This window comes from Rhinoderma darwinii, chromosome 4, assembly GCF_050947455.1.
Source record: "Rhinoderma darwinii isolate aRhiDar2 chromosome 4, aRhiDar2.hap1, whole genome shotgun sequence".
Classification (NCBI taxonomy): Eukaryota; Metazoa; Chordata; class Amphibia; order Anura; family Rhinodermatidae; genus Rhinoderma; species Rhinoderma darwinii.
In genome coordinates this window covers 83,588,997-83,609,120 of record NC_134690.1, presented here as the reverse complement: position 1 = coordinate 83,609,120, position 20,124 = coordinate 83,588,997, and the positions used below count along the sequence as shown (strand labels likewise).

Sequence of the window (20,124 nt, the reverse complement as noted above, 5' to 3'; positions counted from 1 at the left end):
TACTAAGGGGGCTGTGCGGCACTACTAAGGGGGGCTGTGCGGCACTACTAAGGGGGGCTGTGCGGCACTACTAAGGGGGGCTGTGCGGCACTACTAAGGGGGGCTGTGCGGCACTACTAAGGGGGGCTGTGCGGCACTACTAAGGGGGGCTGTGCGGCACTACTAAGGGGGGCTGTGCGGCACTACTAAGGGGGGCTGTGCGGCACTACTAAGGGGGGCTGTGCGGAACTACTAAGGGGGGCTGTGCGGCACTACTAAGGGGGGGCTGTGTGTGGCACTACTAAGGGGGGGCTGTGTGTGGCACTACTAAGGGGGGGCTGTGTGTGGCACTACTAAGGGGGGACTGTGTGTGGCACTACTAAGGGGGGGCTGTGTGTGGCACTACTAAGGGGGGGCTGTGTGTGGCACTACTAAGAGGGGGCTGTGTGTGGCACTACTAAGGGGAGCTGTGTGTGGCACTACTAAGGGGGGGCTGTGTGTGGCACTACTAAGGGGGGCTGTGTGTGGCACTATCTACAGGGGTCTATGTGGCACTACTAAAGGGGGGCTGTGTGGCACTATATACAATGGAGGGGGCTTCGTGGCACTATATACACGGGGAGCTGTATAGCGCGATCTACAGGGGGGATTTATGGCGATATCTACAGGGGGGCTGTATGGCACTATCTACAAGAGGGAGTTGGGGTGTGACACTGTCTACAGGGGGGGCTGTATAGCACGGTCTACTGGGGGGCTCTATGGCACAATCTACAGGGGGCACTATCTATAAGGGGGGCTGCGTGTTGCACCTAGAGGGGTGGCCCAGTCAAAAGTTTGCTATGGGGCCCAGTCTTTCCTAGTTACGCCCCTGTACGGGTGCTTTAAGAGGTGCCGAGTGGCACCATCTTGTTTTGGCCGCACGACTTCTACAGGTTTTGCCAAGCACAAAAAATACTGTGCCATTCGGTGAAAGCACCCTACCAGAGGAGTCGACCTCAGCATATTAAATAAATGCATTCTATGTCAGGATTGAATATCAAATATCCGACCAAATCAGAGAAACACCTAAACTCTAATAATTTACTCCTCTCTACACAAAAAAAGCTAACAGGCTGACAGTGATGTCTGTGCATGGTTTCATCAATAAATAATAATACACATGTACACATACTGTATAGATGTACTACTATGTATAGCGATTATACTGTATACAACTGAAGCTCACCATCTCCATTTTTGAAGATGATTCCTGTGTAGTCCCCTCCAAAGCCTTTATTGTTGTATACGATCCAGAGAGGTTTCATCTTGGAGTCCATGTACTTGCACTTCTCAATACTGTCCATAGAAGAGAAAAGTGATGTGAGCAGAAAGTATAACACACGTCAGTAGTATAAAGGAAAGCCCTGTCTAATTTAGCAAAATTCCTTTATGTAAACCGTCCGCACCACCTCACCAGGGAAACTGCCCATTAAGAGGGGTACAATGTTGACAATGGTACTAAGCTCTATTATTGCTAATTCGGAGAGCAAAGTTCTGGCACAAATCCATGCAAATAGTTATGCGAGGGTTAGTCTAAATTAGTGTACCCTAACCAGTGGCGTTCTTGTAGTTGTAAAATTACAACGTACAGGGAAGGACGGGAGAGGACAGGACAGGAGAGTCAACGGTTGGAGACCTCTGTTCTAAACCAAAGATTAAAGGGTCTGTACAGGATAAGAAAAACATAGCAGCTTTTTTCCAGAAACAGCACCACGCCAGCTCATGGGTTGTGTTGCGGTTTCTGCAAGAAAGCAGCCACGGTTTTCTAATTCTGGACAACCCCTTTAAGAACTGCCCCAGAACGGATTAGTGACTCTGCATGTTTAACCCTCCAGCTTACTTTTGGAGTCTACTTAAAAGCCGCCCCATAAACCTTCTATACTAGAAAAAAGTGGGGACTTACACGAGTTCAGAGAGGGTGACGCTGGGGTTGAGGGGTGACTGAATATCACTGAGGGCATCCCTGTATGCATTTTGCTTTAAACAGGCGAGCATGGTCTCCTTGTTCTTCACCTTGCTTTGTTTCACTGCATTCAGCTTGATGAGACCGTTTAATGTGCGCAGCTTGTTTAGAGCCTCAACCTAAGAAAAGAGCAAAATGACATCTGAAATCACTGAAGAAACAATTCAGCCAATTCATTTCAAAAACTTACCAGCTTATATTGATTTTAGGTTGGATGCAAAATCAACTTTGTAATTTACTTACTTTTAGAATAGTGCCCCCGTTTCTAGATGTGGCCACGCGTCACGTGACCAGTGACGTAATCTATAGTTCTTGCTCTAGTGACATCCCGTATACCTATTCTATGGTGAAGGAGCCACTAGTCCCTTACCAGTATACGAGACGTGACATACAGGGGCCGGTCAATTTAGCAGCAGGGAACAGGCATGCTTGGTCCCCGCTGTATTCTGTACAGAACAGCGCCTTACATTGGTGTCTGGTGGAGATGCAGCCCCACGATGTAACAAACCGTGCGTGATGGGGATGCAGACAGCGGCTGCAAAGTAGTTATAATTCTAGGGTAGGAACATGTTTTTTATCAAGTACAAATGTAATTTCAGTTAACTAAACTACGCCAGATTATCAAATCTTCTGGATTATTGGACAGTCATGGAAAAATATGTAAATATATAAAAATATATAAAACTTGTTTGAAGGGAAAAAGAACATCCAGGAAACCAGTCTTAATTAAAGTGCCAATGTTTCATCATAAAAAGCAATCAATATCAATATATAAAGTACACAAAGACTTTCTTGAAAGATCAGAGGAGATAAAGAACATTGAATTTAGGGCCAATTCGCATGACAGTTTTTTTTTTAAGTCTCTGTGTAGTAGCCTAGTCTACAACAAACGCAATACTGTCTGCACACTGACCCTATAATAGCAAATGGTCAAATTGACATGAACGTTTTTCTGCACGGAGACAAACAGCCGGACACCATGAAAAAAAAACAAAAAACAACGACCGCCGATTTGTGGATGATATTTCCACATAGAAGTCAATAAAAGCCCAAAATAAATCGCATCCATTATACGGATCTGAAAAAAAAACATCCAATTTAGATCCGTATTATGGTTGGGAGAATAGAAGATTGCATTTTTGATGATTACTAAGAGTATGGATGTAAAAAAACGGATCCAATACAAACCTGCTTACGTATAAGAAAAATATGCCCATTTTATGTTGATGCAATACGTTGTTTTTTTTCTTCGGGTTGTGTGAATCAGCCGTTAGTAGCCTGATACACAGTCCGGGAGTCAGATTTACCATCCGTTTCCCTCTCTTATACATGCAGCAGTCATCATGCACTTTGTGGCGGTTACCTGTTTGGACAGCACCTTCATGTGGGCGACGCTGCCCCGGCAATAAGCTTCCAGCAGCAAACCAAACTGCACGGACACAGAAGGGATGTGAATTTCAGCCCTACAGTCAGGAACATCAAAAAGAGAAGAGCAAGTGTAAGATCTGATATTAAGCCGGTCACCATCATATCCATAGAGCACTGTACCATATAGATTCTCTATTTCTATCTCCACATAGGTTATATATGAGGCTCTATTTCATCCCTTTCCCTGAGTGAGAAGAGGAAAATCTAGTAACTGAGACAGGGCATAAGGGGGTGCAGAAAAAGCAGTCAACACGTGCGAAGACACGGATATTAAAAATGGCACATGGTAGGTGGCCGAAGGGGCTGTAGGGACGAAGACGAACAAGTGATCTTAGGATAAGATGGGACTCTATGTAGAAAAACCGGTTGTAATGCATGGCAACCAGGATGATGCTTCAAGATGTGTTTATCCTGGTTATATTGTCAGTAATTCATAGAATAAGTATGTTTAGAAATCATACAGCCTTTAGTGTAAAATAATCCCATCTGAGCAAATGAGACCATTTCCTTTAATAACTGTAATGTCACTGGATGTAATGGTGATTCTAAAAAAAACAAACAAACAAAAAAAAAAAACGGTTTTCTTATAAATGAAGAGAAAATGAAGAACAGCCGCTGTGTTTCCTTCCCAGGCCACTAGAATAACTACGTCTGTTTCCACATCTTATACTAGATTTATATTGGAAATTGTAAGGAACATGCATCTTAGAGGTAACTTCTCATCTTCTCTTCAGAGGAGGACACATGAATGACTAGAGGCAGAGGTAACACCGGCCCACAGAAGCCCATACAGAAGAATGCCTATATGTTTTATTGGCTCATTTAGGAAAAGCTAAAATTTTAGGGTAAACCGCTATTTATACTTTTGTATTTGTGTGGTTCAGAAAACCCTTTTTCAAATAACCTGTTAAGATATTCTTAGGTAATAGAGTAGGGGGTCCCTCATTCAAGTTCTTCATCTAGTAGCCAGAGCTGGGAGCAGCTACAAAGAGCATCTCTCTCTCTATGGAGGACCCATTGATTGATTTCATTGGGCAACATGTAATGCTTAATTTCTCCTGTGGTGGTGCTGCAGGCAAAATTAAGACTTGCTTCTAGCCCAGAGATTACAACTGACTTCTAAGGGTTGAAGACACCCTGCAAGCAGCTTAACGTCAGGGGACCCTTCTAACGAAAAGGAATTATCCAAAGCGGAAAACCTATTATACCCCACTATTATGCAAGGTTTATTTAACATTTTCCAGCTATTGGAAATAGTTTACTTCTGTCATAATACGAATATTACAAGGTATAAGACTGCTCATAGCTTACCATTTATCATCCACTAATACTAATTTTTTTTTTTAAATGATACCTTTTGCTCATAGCACAGAAACAGGGTGTGATGTGAATTGGAAGGGGTGCAGCTAGAAAGTAGCAGAGAGGTAGCAGCCACCTAAACGTTTAAAATGTTATAAATTACTTTGTGCAGCACATTACCTATTCAAAGTGTACGGGGTTACATAACTGCGGCAGAAATGAAAAATACAATAAATAATGATGTCTGCCCAATATTAATGATGATTTTACACTCCAATCTATCATTTTACGATGACTGTGAGGCAATAGGTAATAATAGCATTGTATGTAGACATAAACCAACCTGAGATGCCAAAAGAGAAACTGTCCAATTCTGCGATTAGCCAGGGCCCGCTCCAGCAAGAAACGGGAGAGCGCACAATCCAGAAAAGGCTCGTACTTGAGAACTTGGACCAGCTGTAGCAAGTACTGGGATAACTCCTCATCACTGGTAACAGAGGAAAGTGGAAGCTCAGCAATTCACAGCACAAGTGAATGTCAACATCAGAACATGGAGACTACATCTATTCACTTAACATGCAGATTCAGTCCTTCGGAGATCTAGGACTTGACATTTAAAGTTCTATTTTTTACTCCTGACAGTCTCACTTTTTAACAACAGTGAATGCTGACAGCAGCTGAAGGTCAACTTAAATGCTGGTACCGTTGGCCACAATAAAAACCTGCAAAATTCAAAGAATCTGTACCTATCAAAAGTAATGCAGTGGCTTTACTTACAACTGCTCAGACTTTTGATTGCATTTCTAAACCTTCCCTTTAAACCTTTACCGATATTTGACTCTACGTTATAGTCGCTTGCAGGGGTATGGAGGATGCTCACAGGCTGGGCCCGCTCCATATGCTGCAGGTGTCAACTGTTTATTATAGCTGACACCCTGCACCAACGCCTAGGATCGGAGATAACTCCAATCCCAGGCATTAACCCACTTACATGCCGCGGTAAATAGCGACTGTGGCATCTAAGCCATTAGAAAAAGGGAGAGCCATTAGAAAAAGGGAGAGCCATTAGAAAAAGGGAGGGAGCCCCTCATGTACCTCCATCGGTCCCCAGCGATTTGATCGTGCTGTGCCAATGGTTGTCGTGGCAGCCTTGGGACCTAATGAAGGCTCCCAGGTCTACCAGCTGGTAAAAATCACACACTACAATGCAAACGTATTGCAGTGTATTTTCAAAATAAAAGGAAGGAAAGAAGGCTGGCACTGCCCTAATTCAGACACAATGTTGCCCCCCGCATAGAGATCCTTTCCGGCATAAAACTGTGGAGTCAGCTTTCAAATTGTCGCCCACAGGGTGCTCAGACAGAAACAGCACGCTGTATAATTTGTATTTATTGTAATTACTTATTTGTCGATACCGATCTCGGTCTATTTGGCGTGGAATGAACCTACGGCTGTTTCGCGCGCTTTGTCAAGGCCCTTGCGTCACTTCCTCTTTGCTCCTTATATATCTTGCTCTATATGAGCTTACATAATAACCTTTATAATAAAGGAAGCAAAAAGGTACACAATATTAAACAACATATTGTACAATATAACAGAAATATACTGCGCACATCAAATACAAAAGAAGTTTAAACAATGTTTATATTAAGAAGGAACAAGATCGTTACGGTCAATAAGACCGAGCGGTCCTAGTGCCTCTGTTTTTAAAGTAATCTCTGCCTCTTTTCGCAATAAAGTTTGGAGTCTATCTCCCCCTGAGGGGACTGATTTAATCTGAACACCACCTGCAGAACGCATGCCTCAGAAATCATTACTTAGGCATTCATCCATATGTTGCATCAATCTCGGACATGCTTTTCCCTTTTCTAGGGAGCGAACATGTTTGCCGAATCTTTTTTTGCATTGGACGGATAGTTTTGCCTATATAAAATCTCTCACATGGGCAATAAATTAAAAAGACTACGTATAGTGTCTTGAAGGTTATCAGTTCATGTATGTGGAGCGTACACCCCCCTATCCGCGGACCGCTCGGTCTTAATGACCGTAACTAGCTTCGTTCCTTCTTAATATAAACATTGTTTAAACTTCTTTTGTATTTGATGTGCACAGTATATTTCTGTTATATTGTATAATTTGCTGTTTAATATTGTGTACCTTTATTATAAAGGTTATTATGTAAGCTCATATAGAGCAAGATATATAAGGAGCAAAGAGGAAGTGACGCAAGGGCCTTGACAAAGCGCGTGTAGCGCGAAACAGCCGTAGGCTGATTCCACACCAAATAGACCGAGATCGTCATCAATAAACAAGTTTTATTGCCACAAACGGTGAGTGCCTCAAATTACTATCTTCTATACAAATTGTATTGCAATGTATTGTAGAATCAATCTAATGACCACTTGTTCTAGTCCACTAGGGACTCGCTTTTAGGAATGTACAAAAGAAAAAAATAGTAAAGGTTTAAAAAAAAAAAAAAAAAAAAAAAAAAATATTCTCATTTTCCCCCTTAGGTGATGTAAAAATAATTGATATTGCCGCATCTGTAAAAGTTTGTACTGTTAGGGCAGATTCACACGAACGTTGCGTTTTTGCGCACGCAAACAACGCGGCGTTTTGCGAGCGCAAAAACCATTTGACAGCTGCGTGTGTCATGCGTGTCTGATGCGCGGCTGCGTGATTTTCATCATAGAGATGAGGCTTGTCGATGCCCGTCACTGTCCAAGGTGCTGAAAGAGCTAAATCTTTCAGCACCCTCGACAGTGAATGCCGAACACAACAGCGAAAAACATGTAAAAAAAAAGATAAAGTTCCTATTTACCGAGAACTTCCCGGCCGTTGCCTTGGTGACGCGTCCTTGGTGACGCGTCCATGGTGACGCGCCTCTCTTGACATCGGGCCCCACCTCCCTGGATGACGCGGCAGTCCAAGTGACCGCTGCAGCCTGTGCTTGGCTGCAGCCTGTGCTTGGCCTGTGATTGGCTGGAGCTGTCACTTGAACTGAAGTGTCATCCCGGGAGGTCGGACTGCAGGAAGGAGACAGGAGTAATCGGTAAGTTAGAACTTCGTTTTTTTTTTACAGGTTCATGTATTTTGGGATCACAAGTCACTGTCCATGGTGCTGAAACAGTTTAACTCTTTCAGCACCATGCACAGTGAATGTCTCCCGACGTCGCGGACCGGAAATTTTTTGGCCGGGTTCGGCCAAAACGAGTTTGGCCGAACCCGGTGAAGTTAGCTTCGGTTGTCGGGGTTCGCTCCTCGCAAAGACACTCCGTTTGGATGCTTGGAAACAGAAAAGCACGTGGTGCTTTTCTGTTTCCATTCATCCTTTTGACAGCTGTTGCGCAAACACGCAGTTCGCACGGAAGTGCTTCCGTGCGACATGCGTGGTTTTCACGCACCCATTGACTTCAATGGGTGTGTGAAGGATGATTTATTTGCTTATATTCTCTGTATGAAATTACATTGTGAATTATCAAGCAGGAGGCCGAATTACTAAGATATGTATTATGTGAAAGTGATGATAATGTTTAAATGATTTAGTTTCGTGCAGCAGCCATCTTGTCTGGAGTTCCCATCTTGGTTTTATTGTAGTGAATAGAAAAGTCATTGTTCCTTTAATACAAGTAATGTTGATTTCGTATGTTTTATCTTTGACCTTGGTTCCCATGCGAAGATGGACAGGGAGTGAGATGGGAGTGAGATGGGGGGATGGCAAGTATGCGTGAGGGAAGGTCTCCCCCCATCTCCACGAGGGCATTCTGTCCAAAAGAGAGATAAGAAACCTGTAAACATAATGTGTGAAGAATTATAATGATGTATTTTATTGTATGCTTTTTACTGAATAACAAATATTGTTACATTGTCTCTGATTGGTTTACCTAAAGCCGACACCCCTTCTGAATTTCAGTTTAACAGTTTGAGTTTGGTAATAAATCCTTCAGATGAGAATTTTGAACATATCAGCAGCGTCTGTGTGTTTTCTTCTCGTCTCTCGATATATATCGGTGAAATATCCTAATTAGGATTCTGACTAATGGAGTCTGGCCTTGAGAGTCTGTTGGGACTCGTATAAATTTCAGTCTAATATATTTTGAGCGATGGATTTCCACGACAGTAATGGTGCCGATAAAACCCAGGAAGATTGCACGTCTGATAAGCTGTCACTGGAGAGGTCTGGCTTTGCATCTGTGAATTACAAAAAACCGCGGTAGGTAAGGAGCTTATTCTTACACCATTCACACATGTATTGCGTAAGCCTTGGAATCCAGCTGTCAGAACGTCACTTCTATGGACGAGACTCCTTAGTCAGTGGGTTGAAAGATGGATCCAAAAAGGTATGTTGAAGCTTTTTGTGTGATGAAGGATTACAGGTGTGTACGTGATCTTAAACTGTTGATATGAAAGACATGAGAGAATTTTTGCCAGCAAATACATAGTTAACCAGGAAAAATTGTGAGAAGCCTTTGGAATGCAGTGACGTAGTGCATGGCAAAGAGAAGTCGTAACTCACATGTGAAGTATTTGAAATGCAAAGAGTTGTTTTGGACTGTGAGGAAAAAACAAAACTTCTGCTTGCTGCTTTGTTGTAGCGTTATTTGTTATTTAGTTGTGTAAAATTGTTGAGGATTAATAGTTGTTCTGTTACCCGTTTGTCTGGGATTATAGTTGGGAGGTATTGACTGTTTGTAGGTGAGATAGTTGTGAGTAATATCATGTAGTACCACAGGGGCTTCAATGGTTAAGTCCTGATAATGTAGAATCCAGTGCAAGGAGAAGCAATTGTGTCTATATTGAATTTGCACTCAATACCATTACCCAGTGCAATAGGGAAAACTTTGAATACTGTATTAGAAAATCATTTATATTTTCCTAATGTATTGCCAGCCAGTGATATTGTGTGTAAGGGTCCAAAAACCAGTTGTATGCATTGCCAGACTGGCATAAGGTGGGAATCAGTACAGACTGATTTCTGGCACATGATTATCCGGCATATACACTTTGATGTAAAATAACATCCAAGTAATTAAGTCTGTAGTAGTATAACATCAGACCGCTGGATTGAATACCGTTGTAATATAACATCCTGTATTCAATGAATGACCCTGACACTTATCAAAGGTGCCACCTGTGTCGTAGTAGTAATTACAGTGAAGAACATTGGTATTGGCTCAGACCCATAGCCCGTAAAGAAATTATCACCAACATAGATAACAGCCCCCTAAACTACAACCCACAGAGTGAACGGCTGAGCGGGGAGGATAATATATTTATGTTACTAAATATAATTTGCATGTGAAACCATTGCAAAGTGCTAGAGGAAAGAGTTTGGGATATATGCTACATCATGGGCTCTATGAACCGAAAGACACCCCCCGGCAGCAAGTGTTCTGCATAAGTGAAGTGACCAACTCCTGCTTGAATCAATGGAGGTTCATGAATGTCGATTGTGTTGAAGAATTTGCTCTTGTAATTGTTGATTGGCAGCATTTTGTCTGTTCTTGATGTTCAATACAGTGAGGGATCAGAGGATCCTGCTGCTAGAATGTCTGGAGGAACGACTTTTGATATCGTATTGGTAAGACAGTCTAGGAGATAGACTGGTCTGAGATATCTGTCGGCAAACGTGGCCTGTTTGCCTGGAGGTGGGGGATTTACCGGAAATCACCCTACTGCTCTCCGACCATGGGGTCAGGAGGAAGTTGGACAAAGATGCTTTGGGGCACTGGTCCCGGCCAACATTAGAATGAGCAAAAGGAGCTGGGGCTTTAATTATAAAGTATGTGAAGGCAAAATAACACACTGAAAAAAATTGTTGAAAAGGCTGGCAGCCGTAAGAAGGATGTTTGCATGTGAGAAAGAACAATTTAAATACAGGTGTAAATTTTCATTGGAAGAGTGAAGAAAATGGAGCAGCCAGGTACATTGCAGTGACTAACGTGGGTCAGAACGGGGGGAGTGCAATGTGAACATGTGTGATGTGATGAAACATCAGTGTGATGTGTGTAATGTAACATGTGTGATGTGATGAGACATCTGTGTGATGTGTGTAATGTAACATGTCTGAAGTTTGAAACTAATGGCCACAATAAAAGCAGAACTATATTGTATGTTTCCTATTTTTAACAGCAGTAATGTCTAAAAATGTTAGTGTTTTGTGTATGGGGTTAAAATCAGTTCTACTTTTTTTTTCATTTTTTTTATGGAACGTGTTTTATTTTCGCGCAGCGCAGTCGTCTGTAACTACACCAAGCGAGAAAAATATTACAGCCGGCTGGATCTGTTTGTAAAAAGATAAAAGCTATACTACAGATTAATGTGTTATAATGTGATAAGATTTAATGTTGGAATGTTTTAATGTTAATTCAAATGTATTAAACTACAGATATTGTGAGACACGGGGTCTTGAACATGTATGTGCCCCCTCTGTTCCCTATTCTTATGTACAGCTTATTGGTTTGCAGTAATTAATATTACCAGATATATTATTTTCTGTGTTATTGAATAACTAATGACATTTGTCTTGTTTTTGTTTTCACACATGAGGCACGTGCTATGGTGCTGCCTAAATGTTATTTTTGAAAATGTGAGATGTTTTGCAGGTAAATTGTTGCAGGTCATTTTAAAGATAAAATGTATTTTTGTCAGGAGAAAGTAATCTTTTTTTTTTGTTCCAGGCTGTTGTGTATTACAGGGGGTTAAACTAGTGCCACCCCGATAGAGTGTCTAATTTCATTATGTTGATATGTAGTTTTGAACCCTGCTACATTATTTTCGCAGAGTCCAAATAGGAGGGAATGGTGAAGGGACTGATCAGGTAGTTTTGTTTTGTGTTTTATTTTGTTTTGAATTAATGAATTTGGTTCTAGGAGATCTACAAAATGTGTATGAGTTTCAAGGCGTAACCCAGATTAAATGTGTATGAGCTTCAAGGAGTAACCCAGATTAAATGTGTATGACAGTAATTTATATTTTGAGGTTTTTCTGTGTAGATGGTTCCAGATCCCCCTCCAGCCAATTTACACAGGAGGCAGAGGTGACGTCACTCACAGATGAGTCTGTACAGATTTAGATGGGGAGAAGGCAAAACAAAAAAAATTGTTTGAATATTGTTTCTTTTATGCCAGATTTCAGTAACATATTTTGTTTGTTTTTGTATTAATCAGGTATTTACAGGACCTGGTGGGTGGGATTTACAAGTGTTCTGGATCATCAGATAAATGTGGAACAATAAAACTCCACCCTTTTGAAATGTTCTATCTATATGTGACATGGGTTTCCAATGTAAATTTGTAATGTAGACATACTTTATCATATACAGCATGTGTAGAACAGGATACGAGGCACAAGGTAAATTACCCAGAAACCACTCTCACCTTCTTGTTCATCTCAAGGAGCGGAGTTGGAGGTGCTCGCTGAGGCTGTAACCTGGCAGAAGGTAAGACGGCCGACATTTACACTGACTCTAGGTACGCTTTTGGCATCGCCCACAATTATGGGCCCATTGGTAGTAGGAACTTTATTGGATCATTGGGTAAGCCAATTGAGAGAGCAAGAGAAAACAGAACTGACAACAAGGGTATATGCAGCCAGGTATCAGTAAATTGGCTTGTCCCTGGATACAATAATGCCACCGCTAGGTTTGTAGCAGCCGGCATGATGTGCGCACGGCATGACATAGGTAAAACAGCAAAGGTACCTGTGAAAAGTGCAGCCCGGCCAGATTAACAGTCCCAGCGACTGCAGAACATACAACTACCCGAGGTAGAAGTGTATGACAATGTGCTCGTGTGTGTAGATCTGTTCTCATGGGGGCCTGAAGCCCGGCCTGTATTTTCCCCACTGCAGACGTTGTGTGTAAGTGACAGGGGAACAATGTTATCCCAAGTATTGACCTGATGTTTGTACAATAAGATATCAGCAGTTCTCCAGATGTTATTCCAAAGTTAGTTTGTTTAACAATTGTATTTAAGAAGTGTTGTGGGAATATTAAATATTGAAGTTAAGTTTTATGTAAAGTTCTGGACCAGCTTTAGCATTGGACTATTAGAGTCATGCGTCAGATAAAAGGTACAGAAGTGGAATATTCCCATTTGAAAATATTTTTAGTTATTTGTTTTTTGTCATTGTTATTGTGAAAGGAAAATTCTGTGCAGTGTTTGTGTGTGGGTGTATATATAAATGTATATATATATATATATATATATATATATATATATATATATATATAAAAAGAAGAAAAATGAGTTTGCATGTATCACTTCTAGTTATTGCTCAATGTGAACGTTTGATGTAAAGATGTTATTTGTTAATGTTTTTCTTCAAATTAATTATTTGATTAAGATCAATTAATGTTTATACAATGAAAAAGTTTGTTCTCCACAGGAAGAGTCCAACTGGGAGCGGAAGGCGTGAGAACCAGATTCTAACAGAATGTGGACGGATAAGGGAACGTGAATCGGTAAGACCCAAGGCACTCTTGATGGCTTTTGCATTGATGGTGTATGACCTCACATAGGCCCCAAGACTGCAAGGATCGATTTGGTGAGATCTAATTGGTATGTCCCAGGCTTTACAGCTGTTGCTGCTAAATTCTGTTAGAGCTGTTTGATTTGCCTACAGAACAGTCCTGGTAGACCGGTGCCAACCTTATCATACCCGCCTCCCACGAAGAGAACAGACCTTGAGAGGCCTCCCCATGCAATACAAATTAGAGTAAGGAAAATTGGTTTGCGACATTTGTCAGATAAACATGTTGAATCTGTGTATATTTTGGTGAGCTGGAAATGTTCCAGGCAATCAGATCAGATCAAGGTACAAATCCTGCTGGAAAGCGTGACACCAAGTGCAAATGAAATGTACCCAATAATTACACATCTTCTAGGTGCCCTGTCCATTGGAACAGAGACGTTTTTCTTATATAAAAGGTGTTTGTTTGATTTAGTTTAAGGGCCTGACATTGTTACGTAGATGTTATCACCAGATTAGTAACAATTGACAAGGGTTGGGGTCCCCGAGCAAGTGGCAGTAAACATGAACTAAAAGATTTTTAATACGATGAACTCCATTACTGAGGTGCGGCAGGAGCAGCCCGAGCCAGTACAACGCGTTTGTCATGAACTGACGGCAGTGTCACAATTCCAAGCAGCCGCCCAGACAAGTAAGAAGACAGATGAGCGGAGGGTTTGTGGGGTCACAATAACACCCCACTAATCCGCCTACGTGGGATCTCACACCAGGCTCACAGCATGAGGTGTTGTGTATAGCCCGGTGACGTAAACTAAAAGAGACGGTGTCTGACAGATGAAAAGGACCAAATCAAGTCGTGATGACATCAGCAAAATTCCAAGTAAAGACCAAAGACCTGAGTGAATCCGTCAGCAGTATCAAGTGTTCTAATCAGAAGACAGGAGAAGAAGAGGACGATGATGTACATGACTTGTCGATACACTGGTGGGACCCCATACCCTAACCGGACATTGGTGATGGCATCATATTAGTTGTGGCCCTATTGATATATTGTTTGAGTTTCATAATCATAATATATAATTTCTGTAATTTAATATGAGAAAAAGGGAGGTTTGTGAAGGATGATTTATTTGCTTATATTCTCTGTATGAAATTACATTGTGAATTATCAAGCAGGAGGCCGAATTACTAAGATATGTATTATGTGAAAGTGATGATAATGTTTAAATGATTTAGTTTCGTGCAGCAGCCATCTTGTCTGGAGTTCCCATCTTGGTTTTATTGTAGTGAATAGAAAAGTCATTGTTCCTTTAATACAAGTAATGTTGATTTCGTATGTTTTATCTTTGACCTTGGTTCCCATGCGAAGATGGACAGGGAGTGAGATGGGAGTGAGATGGGGGGATGGCAAGTATGCGTGAGGGAAGGTCTCCCCCCATCTCCACGAGGGCATTCTGTCCAAAAGAGAGATAAGAAACCTGTAAACATAATGTGTGAAGAATTATAATGATGTATTTTATTGTATGCTTTTTACTGAATAACAAATATTGTTACATTGTCTCTGATTGGTTTACCTAAAGCCGACACCCCTTCTGAATTTCAGTTTAACAGTTTGAGTTTGGTAATAAATCCTTCAGATGAGAATTTTGAACATATCAGCAGCGTCTGTGTGTTTTCTTCTCGTCTCTCGATATATATCGGTGAAATATCCTAATTAGGATTCTGACTAATGGAGTCTGGCCTTGAGAGTCTGTTGGGACTCGTATAAATTTCAGTCTAATATATTTTGAGCGATGGATTTCCACGACAGGTGCGTGATGCGTGAAATACGCAGAGTTATTGAACCTGTCGCGTATTTTGCGCAGCGAACAAACGCTGCTCCAAATTACACGGACTGTGTGTACTGCCCCATAGACTTCTATAGGGCATTGCGTGCCGCGCAAAAACCACGCGCCCTACACGCTGCCAAATCACGCTCGTGTGAATCCCCCCTTACAATGTAACATTATTGGTCCTGCAGGGGAAACACAAAAAATAAATAAAAATACAACATACCAGAGTTGCTGTTTATTTTTATAGGTATTTTAGCTCCAGAAAAATGCAATAAAAAGTGAACAAAATGTCGTATGGTACCCAAAATGGTACCAATAAAAGCAGCTTTCCCCACAAAAAAACAAGCACTAACACAGCGCCATCGACTGAAAAATAAAAGTGTTGCGTCACTCAGAATGTTTTTTTTAACAAATCCTTTTTTTTTTTCAAATATACATTTGGTATCGCCATAAATCGTATTGACACGCAGAATAAAGTGATTGTGTAGTTTTTACCGCATAGTAAACGCCATAAAAAAGTAAACACAGAAAATACTAACGTGCGTTTTTTTTTCTATTGTACCCCAAAACAATTTCATTTATTTTCAGCTTTCAGTACAGTATATGGTACAATAAATGGTGGCGTTACAAACTACAACTTGTCCCACAACAAAAAAGCTCTCATACGGCTATGTCGACAAAAAGATGGGGAAGAAAAAACAATAATGAAAAACCGAAAAATGGCTGCGGCGGCAAGGGATTAATGAAATAAAAATTATGATTAACTTAGTGTTGAGCTTATAAGTATTGACTTGAAACTGATATGTGACAGATATAGCGCTTCTATGCAGGTAACCGGCTCTTCATACGTATATAAGAAGTCAATAATGGCGTCATCAATGGAAATATCCAAAATTCTACACAGTAAAATACATAAATATTTCTCAATGGTCTACACTGGTCGGTATATTTAATAGACCAGCAGCTTCCGCAAACAGGGCTATGTAAGGAAGCGACTTGGATTTGCTATAACCGGCAGTTAATGGCTAAGTAAACAGCTGTAAATGTGTAGCCCCGTCAGTAAGCGTATTAAGATACTGTCCAGTGTAAGTATATATGTATACATCTGGATCTATGAATTGACCTACCTCATGGACCTTAGACAATTGACCGCATATTCCCGTACATACTGGTCAGGATAGTTGAAATCAAGCAGCTCTAGGGCGTCCCTGGGGGGAAGTTTAGACCAAATCTGAAGTAATGCCTGAAGCTGTAATGAGAAAATAAATGATAAAAAAAAAATCTAGAAAAATCTAGCAAGTCAACTTTGGAAATAACGCAGAGAACTAAATATTATGTAATAGACCTACATGTTAGATAACCAGATCTACAGCAACAATATGCCCATCATAAACCAACACTACAGGGTAGATATTCCCACGGTGTACTAAAATATATAATTTAGATATCCCTAAGAGGTGCTAGAGCTCTAACCTAGATATCTCCTTAGAGTTAAAGTATATTGGAAAATTATATAACTTTTTAATGTATAAAAAATAAAAATGTTCTTATACCAGACAACCCCTTTAAACCTAGATTGCCATGATGTGATAAATCGACAGCCAAGTTACCCATATAATGTATTAAGATCCTCAGAACTATGGCCTAGAAATCATTATAAAGTACTAGAGCCACAGACTATTCATTAACCCCTTCCCGACCACCCCACGTAAATTAACGGGCTGCAGCATGGTCCTTGTGCCTGCAGCCCGCTAATTTACATTTTCTCTAAAGGAGCGCACAGTGATGCTCCTATGCCCAGAATCTACCGGTACTGGCTGCTACTAGCAGCCTTAGTACTGAGGGAAGACGACAGAGTCAGATCACAGCGGTGGTCCCCGCCGATTAACCCCTTAAATTCGGCGGTAAATCGCGACCCCCGCATCTAAGGGGATACAACACCCTCGAAACCCTGCGACGTGATCGCGGGGTACCAATGGTTGCTATGGCAACCGGAGGCCTAATAAAGGCCTCCGGGTCTGCCATCTACAGAAGGCGATTAGGTCCTGCTAGAGGCAGGACATAATTCTCGGCCTGTCAGTGTGAAACGGACAAGTAGAATACCCTGCAATACATAAGTATTGGAGGGTATTATACCAGCGATCGAACAGTTGGATATTCAAGTCCCTAGTGGGACTAAAAAAAAAAAAGTTACAAAAAATTTACAAAAATAAAAACGTTTCAAGTAATAAAATTAAAAATTGCCCTTTCCCTTATCAAGTCCTTTATTATAAGAAAATAATAAAAAATTAATAAAAATAAAATACTATGCATAAATTGGTATCGCCACGTCCGTAAGGGCCTGAACTATAAAAAACATAATGCTATTAATCCCACGCGGTGAGCACCATAAAAAATAATAAAAACAATACCAGAACGCTACTTTTTAGTCACTTCACCTCCCAAATAGAAAAATAAAAAAAGTTATGGCTCTTTTATTGTGTTTTATTGTGCAAACACTGTAAAACATAAAACTATAAAAATATGGTATTGCCGTAATCACATCGACCCTCAGAATAAATTAAATATATAATTTATAGCGCACGGTGAACGCCGTAAAAAAGAGGGGGAAAAAAATAGCAAAATTGCTGTTTTTTGTTTACCATGCCTCTCAAAAAACATAATAAAAAGTGATAAAAAATTTGCATGTACCCCAAAATTTTACAAAAAAAAAAAATGACAGATTGTCCAGCAAAAAATAAGCCCTTACACCGATACGTCGCAAAAAAAATAAAAAAATACTTATGTGCAGTGTTCCAAAAGCGGATAAGATTGGGCACCATTTATCAATGTGACACTGGCCACACATCTGCGGATTCATATTTATTTACCGCATTATTATACCCTCGTATTACGCCCTGATGTTCTCTGCACAGCTTACATATGCCCCCACATTATATACGGAAATACCAAAACAGAACTACCAAGCAAAATTTGCACTCCAAGAGCCAAATGCCACTCCCTCCCTTCTGAGCCCTACAGTGTGCCCAAACAGCAGTTGACATCCACATATATGGCATAGCCATACCCGGGAGAACCTGCGTAACAGTTTATTAGGTATTTGTCTTTAGTGGCACAAACTGGGCACAACATATTGTGCACTAAATTTGCATATCAGTGGAAAATTGCAATTTTCACTTTGCACATTAATTTCTAGTGAAAAAACACCTGTGGGGTCAAAATACTCACTACACCCCTTAAAATGCCCTAAAGAGTGTAGTTTCCAAAATAGGGGTCACTACTTAGGGGTTTGTTTTACTATTTTACTATCTGGTACCTCAGGGGTTTTGCAAATGAGACATGGTGCCCAAAATGCAATCCAGCAAAATCTGCATGCCAAATAGCGCTCCTGCCTTTTTGAGCCCTGCCGTGTGTCTAAACAGCAGTTTATTACCACATATGGGGTATTGCCATACTCGGGACAAATTGCCTTACAAATGTTGGTGTTTTTTCTCCTTTATCCTTTGTGAAAATGAAAAAAATTCAACTTTTTATTGGAAAAAAAATGTAGGTATTAGTTTTCATGGCCTAATTCTGATATATTCTGCAAAAGACCTTTGGGGTCTAAATGCGCACTATACCCCTAGATAGATTCCTTAAGGGGTGTAGTTTCCCAAATGGGGTAACTTTTTGGGTGTTTCCACTATTTTGGTCCCTCAGCACTTTACAAATCTGACATGACCCCTGAAAACAATTCCAGCAAAACCTAAAGAGGCTCTGTCACCAGATTCTCAAATCCCTATCTCCTATTGCATGTGATCGGCGCCGCAATGTAGATAACAGTAACGCGTATGTTTTTTTTTTTAAAAACTTTCATTTTTGGCCAAGTTATGAGCTATTATATATATATATATATATATATATATATATATATATATATATATATATATATATATATATGCAAATGAGCTTTGAAATGGACAACTGGGCGTTTTTTTTCGTTATGTCCAACTGGGCGTGTATTGTGTTTTTAACTGGGCGTGTTTACGTGTATGACGCTGACCAATCAGTGACCAGTCAGCGTCATACACTCCTCTCCATTCATTTACACAGCACATAGTGTTCTTACTAGAACGATGTGCAGCCACATACACAAGTGTCCTGATAATGAATACACATGAAATCCAGCCTGGACGTCATGTGTATTCAGAATCCTGACACTTCTGAATCTTTTCTGTGAGATTTCCAGCAAGGGAAACGAAATCTCGTTTACCTCCGTAATCTCGCGAGATTACGCGTGGCTTGCTGGAATCTCACAGAAAAGATTCAGAAGTGTCAGGATTCTGAATACACATGACGTCCAGGCTGGATTTCATGTGTATTCATTATCAGGACACTTGATTAAGGTTAATCTCTGTGTATGTGGCTGCACATCGCTGCTGTGTAAATGAATGGAGAGCAGTGTATGACGCTGACTGGTCACCGATTGGTCAGCGTCATACACGTAAACACGCCCAGTTAAAAACACAATACACGCCCAGTTGGACATAACGAAAAAAAAAACGCCCAGTTGTCCAGTTCAAAGCTCATTTGCATATATATATAAAATCGCTCATAACTTGGCCAAAAATGAACGTTTTTTTAAAAAAAAAAACACGTTACTGTTATCTACATTGCAGCGCCGATCACATGCAATAGGAGATATGGATTTGAGAATCTGGTGACAGAGCCTCTTTAAGCTCTAAAAGTCAAATAGCGCTCCTTAGCCCTGCCGTGTGCCCAAACAGCAGATTATTACCATATATGGGCTATTGCCGTGCTCAGAAGTGTTTACAATTGTTGGGGTGATTTTTCTCGTTTATGCCTTGTAAAAAATGTATGATTTTTATGTTTTATTGGAAAAAATTTACATTTTCATTTTCACTGTCTAATCCCACTAAATCCAGCAAAAAACTGTGGGGTCAAAATGCTCACTATACCCTTCTATAAATTCCTTGTAGTTTGTCAAATGGTGTCTTTTTGGGGGGTTTCTACTGTTTTGGCCACACAAGACCTTTTCAAACCTGACATGGTCCCTAAAATATATTCTAATAAAAAGGAGGCCCCAAAATCCTCTAGGTAGAATCTGGGCAA

At 40.7% G+C, this 20,124-nt stretch overlaps 1 protein-coding gene across 2 annotated transcripts in view; it reads right to left on the bottom strand.

The window, feature by feature from the left end:
* Positions 1-20,124, bottom strand: part of PIK3CB (phosphatidylinositol-4,5-bisphosphate 3-kinase catalytic subunit beta) — a 169,868-nt gene that overhangs the window by 14,886 nt on the left and 134,858 nt on the right. For both annotated transcript variants that reach the window (XM_075861286.1, XM_075861285.1), the window contains 5 exons: positions 16,140-16,261; positions 5,052-5,195; positions 3,345-3,444; positions 1,922-2,100; positions 1,205-1,314 (listed from right to left, as the gene is read on the bottom strand). In XM_075861286.1, coding sequence (XP_075717401.1) covers positions 1,205-1,314; positions 1,922-2,100; positions 3,345-3,444; positions 5,052-5,195; positions 16,140-16,261 — 655 coding nt within the window. The remainder of the gene's footprint in view (positions 1-1,204; positions 1,315-1,921; positions 2,101-3,344; positions 3,445-5,051; positions 5,196-16,139; positions 16,262-20,124) is intronic.